Source organism: Achroia grisella, unplaced genomic scaffold, assembly GCF_030625045.1.
Source record: "Achroia grisella isolate CSIRO2021 unplaced genomic scaffold, CSIRO_AGI_Agris_v1 utg149, whole genome shotgun sequence".
Classification (NCBI taxonomy): domain Eukaryota; kingdom Metazoa; phylum Arthropoda; class Insecta; order Lepidoptera; family Pyralidae; genus Achroia; species Achroia grisella.
The window spans coordinates 313,754-331,471 of NW_026712644.1; the positions used below are offsets into that span (position 1 = coordinate 313,754).

Sequence of the window (17,718 nt, forward strand, 5' to 3'; positions counted from 1 at the left end):
CGATTTCTCACAAGATATGAACATTTAAATACATATATATTCTATACTACGTAGGTGGCAAACAAATATACGGTCCATCTGATGGTAAATGGTTACCATGCCCATGGACGTCTGAAACACCAGGAGTGTCTCGAAACCATAATATACCCTTTTTGATAAACCCCATGCTGTATCTTGAGAAAATCTCGGCAAAAAGTTCATTGTACGATCTAACTGTACGCGGGAAGAAGCCTCTCTGAAACAGCACTGTTCGGGACCCCTATAAAAATGAGTTTCATTATTTGTATCGGTCTGGGTGTTTTTTAACTCTATTATGTATGTATTTACCAAAAGGAGTTAAGTATTTCTATAACTTATCAATCACCTATAACACAAATTCTGTTTAGGGGGGGCTACTACAGATAGCCCCGTGTGTATTGTCTTGGATTATTCTTATTGTACGAAAAACACGGTTATAAACATTTTTTAAATATCATGTACAGTCATATGCACTTATACGTAAACGGTTCACTGTGGATAACCCAACATAATATACATATATAATAATATACAATAACAATTTCACTCTCAGTACAAAGAACTGATACGGAGTGACGTATTTTTAAATTGTATTGTTACATTTACGTACATACATTACATTTACGTACATACATTACGTTACATTTACATTGACGTAACTGGATTGGTAAAAATTGGCTGTATACCTAAACAGTACTACTGCTATTACTAATGCATTATGACTAAGAGATCAAATCTGTTAACCGATAAATTTCAAAAAACAAATTAATGAATATATATGCCATTGTGCACTCGATTGGGCTATCAGTATTCACTACACTGATGGAGAAGCAATGTATTAAGATCGGATCAGCATGAAGTCATATCAGTCAGCCCGTGATATCGAACCTCGATGTTACCAAGGGACCACGTGGAGAAATTTGGTTGGAAGAAGCATTACTGGTGGTCACACCCCTCCACCTTGTGAAATCGACAAAGAAGATGTGGAACTCAAACTGACATGCCATGATAATATTTCCCCATGACTAACAATCCCCTCACCCAACAATGTTTGTAGGGACTGTTCTGCTCCGATAACTACAACCGATTCATTTTGTTACTCATGGAATCATTTACTTATTTGTCAATTTTGCATTAACAGTTTGTATTCACACAACTTAACTTAATAATGTGATTCTGAACAACTTTTATTCATAAGACCAGCTTCTTCTTCTAGTTGTGATAAGTCAGCATTCCAAATGAGTGGTAGAATATACACAATTGACTATTCAAAAATGCTTTATTTTAATAAAGATTATGTCTATTTCCCCTTTCAGATAAAAAATAACGATTCAGATGTGCATATATTAAGTTTATTTGAATAAACATTATTTCTATTTCTTTATTAAACTTATTACTTATTAAACTTAGCATCAAAACTTAGCTGAAACTAACTTATTAGCTGAAAGAGGAAATATTCCCCTTTCAGCTACAGTTACTACTCCCGTAGGTACCCGTCGTAGGTACCCGCCGTAGGTAGCCGAAGCTACTAATTCATTAATTGTATGACGATGTATTTATGTCTCATGACGCAGTAATAAATAGAATTATAAGGTAAATCCTGCAACCCGGATAATGTCAGAATCACAACACCTTATTACAATTAATGGATCCATTGTCTTTTCGTAAGTGGTTTGATAACTGCTTACTTAGCTCTGATTTCATGATTGCCTGGCTCCAGATACATTCTAGTTATACGAGTAATGACAAAGAAGTTAATTTATTTAAATTCAGGCCAATTATTATTTACTTACTAGCTGTGCCCGCGGTTTCACTCGCAGGAAATTTAAAAACTGTTTCATAGAAAAAAAGTACTATTACAAAAAACTAGCTGACCCGTGCAACTTCGCCTGCATCACACTTACTTAACATTTATTATTATATTTCGCTCACATTACATTACTCACTATCTATTACACACATCCTGTTTATTATTATGATGTATATAGCTTGTATGACTCTAAAGTTACAGCAAAATCCGTTCAATAGTTTTTGGGTGAATTATTCAATGTTTTCGGCGCCATTTTTTTTTTTTTAGGATTATGACCCGATGTCAATTGATAATGTCTACTTTAAAGACTTATCTGACCCCTGTCCCATCCTAATAAGACCATCCCATCGACGGCCTGAGCCACGGTTCCAACTTCTAGCGATGTACTAAAACTAGAGTCGTATTCTTCAGGCTAGAGACCCTGCATTCGCCGCACTTTTCTTCTGATAAAACGGTAAAATGATTAGAATACTTTTGTAAGGTAGTGTTATAGTTTCAAAAACACTTACACATTTGTGTGTTTTGTCCTAACCTAACCTGCATTGAACCTGGTGTAAAGATAAATATAAAATACTCCATGTAATTACCCTAAGTGAATATGTACAATTGTACATTAGTGACCGTACTGATTAGGGTTGGTACCTAGTGCAAAAAACACTTTTAATGAAAGGTGGTGAAATGGTCCACCCGCCTGCTCTTACGATATATGCTGGTGAGGTACCAGTAGAGTGGGGGATGAGAGGATCAGCACGAGGTTAGGTCAGTCAGTGAATAGTGATGAATTCACAAGAAATTAATCGGCGCGGTTTCCAGGGAACTCGTTGTAGACCTTAAGTGGTACATTGCTAACAATGGGGCCAATAATCGAATACAAATTGGTGGTGACTGGATTGTTAGTAATTTAATAAAAATCCAGTCATCCAAAAATATGTTTGGTAATTTGTATTCAGACCAAATGATTTTACATATGACTTTGTGCAACTGACAAACATAACATTTTATAACTTTTTAACAAAAGAGAGAACAAGTCAGTCAAGTTTCTTTCTGGCTTAATAGATAAGTCTGCATATAAAAGGTGGGGGTAGAAAATACTAAATGAAATATAGAAACAATACCAGTCTTTGCAGATTGAACTAAGAAAACTAAACTACCTAAATTACAGTTAATAAACCTGCGTTCGGAAGTGACATTAAAAAAAAATTTATGATAAAAAAACACTTAAAAAGTGAAGAATTAAATAACATCCTGGGGACTACTCGAAGTTTCCCCTCTCTGCCGCACGGTGGAGTCGGCACCCGCACAGTAGAATGCTAAGAAATTCGTCTCTCTCATTTTCTTCTTTAGTACACCCATGCGCAACAGAATAATATTATATTAGTCAGTAGGCTAGAGTACAATTGCAATGTCTAGTATTTAAAGACATCTGATAATGAGGACAGCCCTAAACCTAGCTAAAAAAATAAATATAACAAGCACGCACCGGTCATATCGACCGTTCCGAGAATCAGGTGAAGTCACTTGAAATACCGGTTAGCTGCGAATATCTAACTGTGTTATTGCAAATTCGCCAATAACATTTAAGTGACAAGGATTAAAACGTACTGGTTTTATGTACACGGTGCTCGTACGCAAAATAACGAAGAGACGCTTCCATTATAAGAAAAACTTTATTGAAACAAACAGACAGAACGCAGCCGGCGTCCGAGCGCGACGGACGTCTGCCGGACCAATATAGTAAAAAAAGGAAACAAAATAACGTGTTGTGTGTTGAGCTGTGATAATATTGTATACAAAATGAAGTTTATTTTATTAATTTTCGCGTCTGTATCAAGTTTGTGCTTCGTGCGGGGGCGTAAGTGTATTTTTAACATTTTTCCTCTTAGTATTATAGTTTTTTGAGTGGGGAAGTCTGCAGTTGTCGTTTGTAATTTCAAAACCTTGATCGTAATGAAGGTATATTCTACTTCATTTCCTTATAGTCCATAATGCGCTTTTCTTATATAACTAGTATGTCAAACAAAGTGAAGTTCCACTTGATGGTAGGTGGTAATCATGAACAGCATCATGGACATTACGTCATCATATGACGTGGTACCACTAATGCGTTGCCATTCTGGATGTTCTGGATGTTCTGCCATATATCACCCTTTAAGCCAGTGTTTGCCAAAATACCCACGCCCCTCAGGGGGAAAATTCGATTGTTAAGCGGGCTATTCGAGAATGGATACTCTATTAGAATTCTTTCTTTCTATTAAAATTATATGGATAGTGAATTTCAATTTTTCATTATGTTTTGAAAATTTACTTTGTTGTTGCATTAACAATTTCCTAGTGATTTCTTCCTAAACCTATTATTTAAGTTGATGAACAATTTAATTTTTTTATGTTATAAATTAGTGTTATATTTTAGATAGGCTAAGTTGGGGTATGGTTCTGAAAAGGTTGAGAAATATTGCTCTAAGCGAAACAACTTATAAAGCAAGCTGCTGGTGCTGCTGGTGACAAATAGGTCAGAGCGAGCAAACAACATTGCACTAAGTCTACCTCAGACATGATTATGACGATGGTCTATTTTCATTACTATCAAATCCTAGTTTCAAATCACGCGTTTCCTTTTCTCTAATGTCTCTGTGAGATGACTCAATAATGGGTTCTAACATAGACTCGTTTCCTGAATGATTTACATTTAACACAAATTCTCTTAACACTTTTAAATTATAACAAACTATTTATTTACTGACAGCAATATTTTGTGATGACTTTGATGATACACGTTCTTAGTTTACTGCTTTTGACTAAGTGTTCCATTACTAGTTTGCCATACCAATTACAGACATGTATCTGGTTGAAATCTCATTGGAATTCGGAACATACCAACATTTATCAGCCGAACCTAAATGATTACTTAGGTTAGAAGACATAGTACCACGTTCTAACTAGAATTCAAGTTCAAAATTCTTTATTTAGGTAACAGAATTACTACTCAGTTCTACATATTGTACAGGATTGCGATTAAATAATTGATTATGAAAACAAAATGGTTATTATTCAATAAAAATCGATTTTATCATCAATTTTAACATTCATTCAATCTTAATTCAATAATCAATACATTTTTGACAGTCGATATTTTTGTCCTATATTTTCATCCAAATAGTTTAAAAAGAATAATTGGTGTCATGAAGAAAATACAAGAACACTCACAGTTCATTAAGAATAATCTATTTTAATATAAACGATCTTATTTTTACAAAAAATAATATTTTTTTAATATAGCATATCCCTTAATGTAACATACGGAAGGTTGTTACTATGTAATATAATAAAGCCAAGGGAGCACCAAACAAAATAATCCGCTCCTAATATCATACGTGAGCTCATTATAGTATAACAAACATAAAAAGCTGTTTTGGTATCGAGCAGAATTCACAATATGAGGAAAATGTACACAAAATCTGTGCTTTCGTAACGTTCATGTCGACTGCTAGCATGTAAATTATCTACTTAATATGTATGGAACATAAATTATGAATATATGAGTAATTTTGCAAGGATAATGCAAAGTATTACATTACATTAAATTTTTAATATACAAGATCGCAAATTGGCAAACGTAACGTAGCACCCCGCAGCTAGGTGCAGCGACGACATACGTAGGGTAGCGGGTAGTAACTGGTAGAGAAGGGCTGAAGATCGTGCCCAGTGGCGTGCCTTGAGAGAGGCCTATGTCTAGCAATGGAATGCAGTGGACTGATGATAGATGGTCGCAAGATTTCATTCCCTTATATACAGACTAGCTTTAAAAAACAGCTGAGTTCTTGCCAGTTCTTCTCAATTGAATCTGTACTATGAACTGGACGGTAGAGAAAAAATATGAATACACAAAAACTTGACATTTATAAGCGGCTAAAATAACCTTAAAAATCTTAAATATCCGATTTGATTTATATTAATAATAAAAACAATAAACTGAATCAAACACGTGATAAAAAACCTACCCTATAAAGACACAACACATGCAATTATAATAGAAGTATGCGTTATTTTTACTTTATTTATTTTTTCAAATCTCATTCCTCTACTACAGTACAAAACCACAGAACATCCCTGCTAAAAACTTCACAAAAAAATTTGATCATCACAACGATTGGAGACTATAACGACAATGTTTTTCAAATCTGGATTTAACGGGTAGAGAGTCTTAACGGAACTAGTTGCACTGTACCATTACGCAGATCTCCACGGCATCCCTCCTGAAAACCATCTTTATTAATTCCTAATACGATTCGCCACGATGGTATAACTGATCTGCCTGCATGCTTGTTATATCCTCCATTGTTGCATACCATTAAGACCAGCGACCATACCATTATCATCAATAAAAATATCTACATTTTGTGACATCACGAAGAAAGATTTTTTTAAATTGAATCTTAAACTTTCATTCATAAAATTCTTCATCTATTAATAATAACTACACATCTTTATACAAAGTCAGAGGTTATCATAACTTTAGTGTAAGTAACTGCAATAGTATACGACCTCGTGCAAATGTAGAATAACATAGCATTAAAATTATTAAAATACTCGGTCTGGGTGTTATCTATATTATGTATGTATTTACAAACAAAAGTATTTATGTATTTTTGTATCAGTAGTCTAGTACCCACAAGCTCTGCTTTATTTGGGTCCAAGGATATTATTAATATATATACAACTTGCGGATCCGGCAGTCGTCCTCAATTATATAATGAAGATCATTCATTCGTTAATAATTTAAGACCGACGCTCTTGTTGGTGGAGCTCTTGCCACTTTCCACGACCTTCCATTATACTGTTTAAACGTTGATACGTCACTACTCCAATTCAGTCTTCAATATGCTTGATGTAGTAGTTGCCTTGGTCTTCCTCTCCCCTTCTTTCCTTCCATCATTCCCTCAACAATAACCTTCATAAATTCATCTGCCGTATCAAGTGTCCTAACATAATAAAGATATATATAAATATTTATATTATGTGTGAAAGTTAGTTTGTTATCTCTTATACATTAAAAAAACTCTACGTATCTCCATAAAAAACATATCAAGGCTACTCTTTATGCCAATAAATCAATATCATAATCGAAAGCTGACTAAAATTTAATCACATGACACTTGAATACAACATTTTATAATGAAGACAAAAACCAGTTATTAAACATACCTGTAATATCAACTACAATTATATAAGATAACTTAACCGGTTTAATGGGTTATAGAAACAAACAATAATTAGTTCACCGACTGTATATCCCCCTGATTAGCTGCATAGCATCATATTATTTAATTAATATAACCAGAGTTACATTATCTAAACATAAAAAAACCTAATTTCTATTCATTACAGAATGAAAATTTGGTTTTTTTACGATTCACTATTAAAATACCTCCAGTATTTTGGTTTTTTTACGATTCACTATCAAAATACCTCCAGTATTTTAATAGTGAATCGTAAAAAAATATGCAAGAAATAATTTTGAGGTGGACCTCCCTTATTGCCTTAGGATTGTGAAAAATAGTTTACGTCATATTCTCAGACCTACTGAATATACACACAAAATTTCTTAAGAATCTGTCAAGCCGTTTCGGAGGTGTTCTGTTAAGATGACTATGTTCTTATTCGGTTCATGTAACGGATCATGTTATGTCATGTTACCATGGTAACTAAATAAATTTATTTACCCACCGAATAGGTTAGGAGCCTCCCCGCGGCATATTTAAAAACAGATACGGCAATATATAAACCATCTCTTTATTTACCATTCAAGTTACATAATCACTTAATAAATAATCTCCCTTCACTGCTAGCTTAACTCGTCACAGTGTCTCGTGTTGGGTTTTTTTAATTGACACAGAACCTGTTGGCAGTAGTATGTAGATAACAAAGAACAATTTGCAACTCAGATCCGCTACTATAACCGGTCAGGGTATGAAATAATAATAGAATCTCAGTACAATTTACCCAGTGCCATCTAGTGCATAATTACTATGACATTAACTACCTATATCTGTTAAAATCATACAGAAAAAAATATAAATAGATTATGATTAATTATAAAAATGGCATCTCCAGCAGAGCTTGTATTGGTACGTTAGTACCAATGCCTTATACCAATACAATAATTTATATCAGTTATAATAGAAATATTTAAAAACATTTCTTGCAAACACATGCTTAATATACATAGAAAACACCCAGGCCGATACAATCATATTCACGAATACAAATGTTTGCATCGTACCAGAAATCGAAGCTGCGGCTATCGGAACTGAGGCGTTGAGCTAAACCTAGATCACAGATGTCGTCAAAACACTTTGAATTCTAAGAAAAATCCAAAATGATCGTTAATGTAAAATTTCTCGAATCAAGAAACCTTATGGCGGTTAGAATTCATTAAGTAGTATAATTAAATAAATAAGTACCTAATGACAAAATAATTAATGAGTAATAGCGAGAAGAATGTTTGTGGATTATTCACGAAGGAATGTTTAAGTACTTAACGGCAATGATCCAATAAGTAGTACCTAATATTCATAGTTACGGGAAAAGAACCGTGGGCTAATTATGTAACTTCGTTCGCAACGATTTTCGTATGTAACGTAGTGAAAATGACGTCATCTGTCAATAATGCGATTATATTGACGCCATTTGACGCTGTCAACTAGCATTGCAACGTAAACGCAACTTTACATATCGATAAAAATTATTTCTATCGAATGTCGATTTAGTAACCTCGTTGCAATGTTACGTAATCGCTATTTTGCCGAAATGACAGCGTGGAATGGAAACGGTTTTTACATTATGAGAAACAATTTAGAAGGTGTTTCTTTTGGTTAAAATCTTTAAAATATCAGCATTAGCAGCATTGTTTATCTTGTTTTGGTAATTTTCAGTATTACATACATTTTTATTATATTAAATATTACGTAGAAAGTCGTGTAAAGGTTTTAAATTTATTAAAATGGGAAAATTGTCACGACTCACAACACGACATCAGTGTTGCCAATTCGATATTTTATTTTTGTCCCAAATCATATTGAATAAAACAATTTCATATCGTGTTACATAATTAGCCCACCGGTCTGATCATCACCTGTGATCATGATTTAGTAACAATTATGATAATGTCACACAAAGTATACGTATAATTAACAATTTTATTTTTTCTTTTGTACATAAAATTGTATACATGGAGGACTTCAAGCATTAGCCTGATGGCGTTCTCTACCAGTCAACGGCACTGATCAAAGATTTTAAGGCGGTACAATTTTATAATAGATATTGAAAAATGATAATGGAATGATGCACCAGTGTAGGTTGATAAAATAAGTATGAAGTCAGGCCAGATAGACCATCGTGGCAAATTGCGATTTACCAGGACGGTTTCCAGAGGGCACCGCGCGAAGGTCAACCATGGTATCGCTAACAATGGGGATATTCGTCCACATTACTAACAATCCCCTTCCCTCTTAAAAATAGATATTAATACAGATAAATAAAGAAAATACACATTTATTGTCAAAAACCAAACGTACCGTTATGACTATTAATCCAGAAGGAGTAAGGAGATTATCAACGACGATGTTATTGGAAGCAACATTTGACATCCCCAAATTTCGCTCGGTATATTTGAAACCAACGTGGCAGGGGGCTAGCCTACCTGGGATTATTCTTTGTTTTTTATTACTATATTTTATTTCCTTAACCGGAGAATCAATCAGAAATATAAATTAACACACAAAATTTCTTTTTATGTGTATCCCCTATTTTAAGTCGCAACATGTTGGTATACAGGGTATTAAATAGCACATGTTTACTAAATATTTATTACATATAACATTTTTGTTTCCAGAATCATCATGTCCTACCCCCAGCGGTGGGCAAGGAAAATGTATTACTGTATTCGACTGTCCTCCTCTCCTCACTATATTGAACAACAAGAACAGAACTCCAAGTGACGTAGAATTGTTGAGGAACTCCCAATGTGGCTTCGAAGGACAGACGCCCAAGGTATTTACTTTGTTTTATGAAATTGCAATAGCAAAAATCTTCATTACTAACAATGCATATATTCTTTATTGCACAGGTAATAAGCAAATAATATAATTTAGAGACAATGTGAACAAAAAATAAGACCATTTTTTTATTCCTTCCAGTCAACCCAAAATGCCATAGGTAATATTGAGTAATAATTGGTGCAAAAAAATGAAAATTCTCATTTTGAACAATTTAAAATTGTTGGGTTTGCAATTACGCGGCTCTCCCAGGAAACTATCGTGATTAATTCCTCGTAAATTTGCCACTACAGACTATATTGAGTAATAATTGGTGCAAAAAAATGAAAATTCTCATTTTGAACAATTTAAAATTGTTGGGTTTGCAATTACGCGGCTCTCCCAGGAAACTATCGTGATTAATTCCTCGTAAATTTGCCACTACAGACTAACTGACTTGGCCTCATCTGGCTTGGCCTGGCCCATCGTAAACTGTTATTTCTAATGCGCTATGTTTTTATAATACTATATTGTTTTACATATCATCATTATCATTACATAGTATAAAATAAAGTCGCTGGCGCTGTCTATCCCTATATATGCTTAAATCTTTAAAAACACGCAACGGAATTTGAAGCGGGTTTTTTTTATAGTTAGAGTGATTCTAGAGGGAAGTTTATATATATAATACATGTACACCCGTGCGAAGCCCGGGCAAGTAGCTAGTGTGATATAAGTCTATATATTTTTGTGACTATACCGGTGCCTTTTCGTTGCTCGTCTCGTCTCTGATCTCTTTCCTTCACAGGCAGTACCTTCATAGTTAACAAACAACAATAAATTGCTTCGTTGCCAATTTTACTGCGCAATATTCTTTACCTTTATTATATATCGAAGCAATGATAATTAGTATGCACTATACAAAGATACCTTCATATGCACATTATTTATACAATTACTAGATGTGCTTGTAATTCTTTGTTCATTTTTAACATGTGGACTACCGACATTGTGTTACAGATAGAAAAATAGCCAACATTAAATCATTAGCTTCAGAAAACAATAATGAAAAATACTCATTCTGGCTCATATTTTAATAAACTATATAACTGAATAAATAATTTAAGTACCTATTTCTGCCACACATCTAGTACCCTAACAGTAATTTAATAACCTAAAATCAATTTTTTTTGACTGGCATTAAATGTAACCTCCCAAAACAAAGGTATCTAAAATAATCATCTTACTAATATTATAAACGCGAAAATTTGTAAGTATGGATGTTTAACTCTTTCACACAAAACTAAAACTACTGCATTAATTTTGATGAAACTTTGCACTAATGTAGCTTATACATCAGAATAACATGAAGGCTATAATTCAAAAAGAGCCGTTTCGGATGTGTTTTGTTACAAAGACTAACACGTGATTTTTTTATATTAGATATTAATGGAACAAATAACAACATTTTTAACATATGCCTATATGAAATAAATAACTCTGGACAATTAACACAGCGCCATCTAGCCCCACGGTCAGCAGAGCTTGTGTTATGTATACTAGACAACTGATATAAATACTTATATATTTTTTTTATAAATACATACATAATATATATATAGAAAACACAAATCATGAATACAAATGTTTGCACCATGCGAGGAATAGAACCCGTGACCATCGGAAGTAAAGCGGTGTGCTAAACCGCTAGACCACCGAGGAAATTATTGTAAGTCTAAGTTGTAATTTTTTTATCATTATTAATAATTGCAGGTATGCTGTCCAGAGCCGTGCTTCACACCTGACGGCGCTCCGGGCAATTGTGTCGGTATATATTCCTGCCCACATCTAGCTGCGATGCTTAAACCGCCGTCATCTCAGCAAAACATCCAATACGTGCAAAATTCTAAGTAAGTATAGTGTAGTCAATCGTCAGGCGGGAGTTGGCCTTCAGCCGCTCCATAAGTCCTTCCGCATGTTTGGAGTGCCATCTGCACTCGCCCCTATCGCCCGGTGAAGCTGTAAAGGCCAGCTGCGGCCAAAAACATTAGAGTAGTCCGATAAACAAAAGTATAAAATATCGTGTAACAATTCTAACTATAGCTCGGTGTACTTTCTCCAAAGTCGTCAACATTAAAGTTAACGCTTCAGGTTACAGTAGTGAATATTTGTCGTCTAACACATTCTAATAGTACCGGAATTAAACAAAATATTAAAAAAACATTAAGTAAAAAATTTTTTAAAAATCAGTCTACAATCAACAAAGATATCGATGAAAATACATACATAAAGAAACAATCGAATATTGAACCTGAACCTTTTTTTGAAATCGCTTACAAATATAGGCGTGTAATCAACATTCTACTTCTTAAAAACATAATTTACATAAGTAAATACAATCTGCTGTTTATAATATATGGTATGGTCCATACCATTAACAGGATTTGAAAAAATACAAATATAACAGGTCAGTCGACCGCTCATATTCAGAAACTTGTTTATCGAGTACGTCACGTCACATTAGATTTATATTAATTTTATTATATATTCAAGTATATAAGTATGTATACGTAACTAAGTATATATACGTAATATTGACAACGTTAACGTTAAAATTTTGCATTTATTTATTTATTTATTTATTGCATCTAACACGGTACATTATAGATGTAATTAATTCAAAATTCAAAAATTCAAAGTATCTTTATTCATGTAGATCTATTACAGACTCCTATAATATGTCAAATCTACCGTCAGTTAAAAAATACATAAGACATGTGATACATGATGTACTGTACTGTACTGTGACGAACGTTGTTGGTAATACATTTAGAAATACTGTTACTTATCACATATTGTGTATATACAAAAATATAAGAAGTTAATCGACGACTCACATACAGAAACTGGTTTATCAAGTACGTCATATTAAATTTATATTAATGTTATTATATACTGAAAAGATATACGACATACAATGCCATCTAGTTCCAAGGTAAACAGAGCTGGGGTACTAGATAATTGATTTAAAAACACTTTTTGTAAATATACATAGGAAACACCCAGACCGATACGAATGCTCATGAAAACAAATATTTATACCATGCGAAGAATTGAATACGCGACCATAAGAAATAAAGCGATGTGCTAACCCGCTAAAGTACCGAGACCGTCCGAGACCTCTAACGTTAAAATTTAGCATTAAATTTGTACATTTGTACAATTAGGTACATTTAATCATGTACTATAATTGAAATTGCAATATCGAACTACGATACATATTAGAATGGGACTAGAGGGATATAATAGGAGGGGTAATACTGATTCCTGTCCCTATTAGAATGGGACAAGAGAATAGAATAGAAGGGTCAATACTAAACCACATCGTAATTACAGATGTAACGGTCCAGAACAATACAGCGTGTGCTGTGGACCGCCTAAACAACAGGCTCAAGTCGGCGATTGTGAGAACAAAGTAAACGCCTTCCCACCGGATCCGGCCACTGAATGCTGTGGAGTTGACAGTGGAACTGGCAATAAGATTGTTGGTAAGTAATAAAAAGTAAATATGCAATAAACACTTACAAATGCAAAACGCGTTGAAACAAGAGAATATACGACGAGGTTTAACAATTACAGAAATGATTTGATATGTTGTATATAGTAAAGGAAAAATTCAAAAATATTTTAATATTAGTCAGTGTTTGATAGGTACCTTTATTACAAAGAGATTTTGGCAAATATTACAAAACTCGTAAAGTCAAAGTTATAAAGCAGAAACGGGCCAGTAGTTTACTAAATTTTAAAGCGTAGATAACTTATAGAAATACACAAATATTCGTTTTGTAAATAAATACATACATAAACCAATACAAATCATAATCATAAACACAAATGTTTGCTTTGTGCAAGTAAAACAGAGCAGTGTGCTAAACCCCTAGACCACAGTGAACAAAATTCGACATTTTAAATGGAAATTACTTCCAGGTGGAACGGCAACATCGATTGACCAGTACCCATGGTTGACGATCATTGAATACACTAAAGGCAGCGTCATCAAGACGCTATGTGGTGGAGCTCTCATCAGTGCAAAATATGTGTTGACAGCTGGTCACTGCGTGGCCGGACCCATTTTAGATTCAGGAACTCCGTAAGTTACCAACGCCAACCAATCTTTAAAACATATGTTCATTTTGCACTAATCTTAATCTTATTAATATTATAAATGCGAAAGTTTGTAAGTATAGATATTTGTTACTCTTTCACGCAAAAACTATTGAACGGATTTTGATGAAATTTTACAGTAATATAATTTATGCATCAGAATAACACATAGACTATATTTTATATTAAAATTTAATGCGTATGAAACCGCGGGCACAGCTAGTACTTTATAACTACGTTATTATTGTCTTGCCTTTATCCCATTATTGGAGGTCGGCGCAGTATATCCGTCATACCTGTGCTTACTCTCCTAGATGATATGTATAAAACATATCATCTTGCACGTAATCCATTCATCTTTTTTCGTTCGTACTCTCCCTTTCCGTCCATCCATGTTCAAATTGTTACATTCTATAAAACAAATAAACTTTAAAATTTTCTAAGTATATCCTAAGACTGTTGTACACTTATTTCACGGTTGTTCAAATTAAAAACAGTAGCAGCGTTCAAATATCGGGAGCTTATTAACAAACCGATTATATAACGTATACCAGTAATATTGACCTGGTTAATATCCCGTTCACATAACGTGTTTTAATATCAACTGATTTTTCAGAAAAAATATTCGCCTAGGAGAATACGACACGAGCAACGATGGCAATGATTGCGTGTTAACTGAAGGTGGCGGCGAGGACTGCACCGACCCACCTATGATCATACCCATTGACCGCACCATACCTCATCCACAATACGACAGCATCGGTAGGAAGAACGACATCGGATTGATCAGGATGCGGCAAAGTGCACCTTTCACAGGTTAGTCCTCACTCATCATCTGCTTCTTCCTTGTCCCATTTATTTGTGGTCGGCGTAATATGTTTTTCTCTTCCATTCATCCCTGTTCGCAGTCATCTCGTTATTTACTCCCTTTCTTATCATATCATCTTTCACACAGTCCGTCTAACTCTTTTTCGGCCTACCTCTGCCCTTATAACCATCCACAACCCTATTAAAATTTAAAAAGAAAATACTAATATTGTATGTTTTTAACGAATAAACTCAAAAACTACGGGACAAATTTAAAAAAAATCTCTCAACGTTAGAATGCGATATTATAACACATGTTACAGTTATCGCTAGAATAAAAAATACATTACCGTACTAAAACAACAATAAAGTAACCTAAGGTAAAATGTAAGCAGAGCTTGTATTATGGGTACAAAACAATAAATTGAAATAGTTAAAGACATTCTTTTTGTAAATAGATACATGATATATAGTACATAGAAAACACACAGACGAATCATAGTCAAGAAAACACAAATGTTTGCATAGTGCGAGATATGGTAACCAGCACTATCGAAACTAAAGAACAGAATAGAATAGAAAATCATTTATTCAAATAACTTACATTGAAGCACTTTTGAATAGTCATTTACATTTTTTTAATCCACCGCTCATTCGGAAAGCTGTCAAATTCAAATTCAAAAATCATTTATTCATGTAGGACATTTTAGCCGCTTATGAACGTCAAGTTTTTACATTAGAATTTTTTTTCCCTACCGTCCAGTTCGGTATATAGATCCAATTGAGAAGAACTGGCAAGAAACTCAATAGAATTACTTTTTTTTTAAGTCCAGTTTATTTACAATGCAAAGGTATTTATATAGGTGTCTATGTCTAACATTAAATGAAAATCCCGAACATGTCTCATCACAAGAAGAACGAGCAAGAAACTTGCGTGTGCTAAAAGCGGTGTGCTAAACCATTATATCTCATCATATATATACTGAAATTACTGCAAATTTGTAAAAAAATAATAAAATGAACGCTTATTTACAGATTTCATTCGACCAATCTGTCTTCCAAGGACCGACATCACTCTAACCCCTCCACCAAACTTCAGATTATTTGTAGCCGGATGGGGGGCGGTCAACGAGACCCTAAACAAGAGTAATATCAAGTTACACGTATCTGTACCATTCGTTAATAGCCAGGTGAGTGCATTAAGCATATGGCAACATTTTGGCAACACATAACGTTACTAATATTATAACCACGGAAGTTATGTGAGTGCATGATGTTTGTAGTAACAAACATTCATCCATAAATAAAAATTTCATTTAGCACAGTTTTGGCGTGTTTAATTAAGTTAAGTTAATTAGTTTAATTAGTATTTCACGCCAAAACTGCTGAATGAATTTTAATGAAACTTTACAATCATGTCATGTCTTACTGATGTTATAAAAGCGAAAGTTTTTGAGTATGGATAGATGTTTGTTACTCTTTCAAGCAAAAACTACTGAATGCATTTTGATGAAAGTTACAGTATTATACCTTATAAATACAACAGAATTACACATAGGCTATAATTTAAAAAGATATTATAAAAATTATGCGAAATATAATAATAAATATCAAGTAAGTGTAACGCAGACGAAATTGCGCGGGTTCAGCTAGTACATAATATATATAACAATAGTACATTGCATTTTCAGATGTGTACACCAATATACAATCATCCGAAACGGAGGGCCTCTCTATGGGACAAGCAGTTATGCGCTGGCGGTGAAAAAGACAGGGACTCCTGTAAGGGAGACTCTGGCGGCCCTCTCATGTACGAGAACGGTCGTGTCTACGAAGTCATTGGTATCGTCAGCTTCGGACCTAAACCTTGTGGCGTTGAGAACATTCCCGGAGTGTATACCAAAGTATATGAATACAATACGTGGATCCGAAATACAATTCGGCCTTGAATTATGTAGAACTTATTAAATTAGGAAGGAAAGAGCTTGTGTTAATATGAATTATAATTAGGTTAAATTCATATCAGTGGTACAAAACAGATGGGCTCAAATACCAGAAATGCTACTGAACAATAAGAAAACAATAGTAATACCGATCTATGATGAAAAACTATGCATTTCTCCCAAATGTTTGATCTCATTGATTTAAAAAACGTTTATTAGGGTAATTTTTTAATTACATTTATATATTAATGAACAATTTGTACAAATAAGTTAATCTTTCATATAATTTCAAGACTGACAATAGTTGTCGTCGAAAGTTAGACAGACGTAAATATATTTTGGACATAAGCTAGTCGAGTGATATTCTCGATATTTATACAATTTGTAAAATCTTTTTATTGTCTAATTGTACTTTGCTAGCTTACAATTAAATAATTAGTCAAGATTCCTTTATAATGTAGATTTTCATAAGATAATTGAAATATTGTTATTTTATATAAAGTATATATTTTAATTAAAACTATTTGATACTACAAAAAGACATCGAAATAAAATATTTAATAAATACAATTTCATAACAACAGTTTAATGTTTTATTTGTTTTCACTTGTATGGATCTGAACGTTGGACCGTAAACGGGATGGTTTCAAACGAATCAGCAATACGCACATGACACTCCTCGTATTACGGGTGTACTATACATAGTATGATAACCATTTACCATCGGTTAGGCCGTATGCTTGTTTGCCACCCTTAGAAAACCGAATAACAATAATAATTATTCAGTACGGTTATTTCCGATAGTTGTAATAAATGACTTTTTAATTAGTTGTAATAAATGACTAATTAATTTACAACGACTATCGGAATTATCGGGGGAAGCTAATGTGAATAATAAGCACTTTAGCCAATTCTAGTAATTGCAACTGATACACATACATAT

General features: G+C 33.6%; 2 protein-coding genes across 2 annotated transcripts in view; one reads left to right on the plus strand and one right to left on the minus strand.

The window, feature by feature from the left end:
* Nucleotides 1-17,718, minus strand: part of LOC131840794 (protein MTSS 1) — a 144,699-nt gene that overhangs the window by 33,287 nt on the left and 93,694 nt on the right. The gene's annotated exons all lie outside the window — the stretch shown is intronic.
* Nucleotides 3,508-17,329, plus strand: LOC131840789 (phenoloxidase-activating enzyme-like). Its single transcript, XM_059188986.1, has 8 exons — nucleotides 3,508-3,680; nucleotides 9,720-9,877; nucleotides 11,635-11,771; nucleotides 13,258-13,409; nucleotides 13,849-14,011; nucleotides 14,642-14,841; nucleotides 15,868-16,022; nucleotides 16,524-17,329. The coding sequence occupies exons 1-8, from the start codon at nucleotides 3,623-3,625 to the stop codon at nucleotides 16,779-16,781; spliced, it is 1,281 nt and encodes a 426-aa protein (XP_059044969.1). The 5' UTR covers nucleotides 3,508-3,622; the 3' UTR covers nucleotides 16,782-17,329.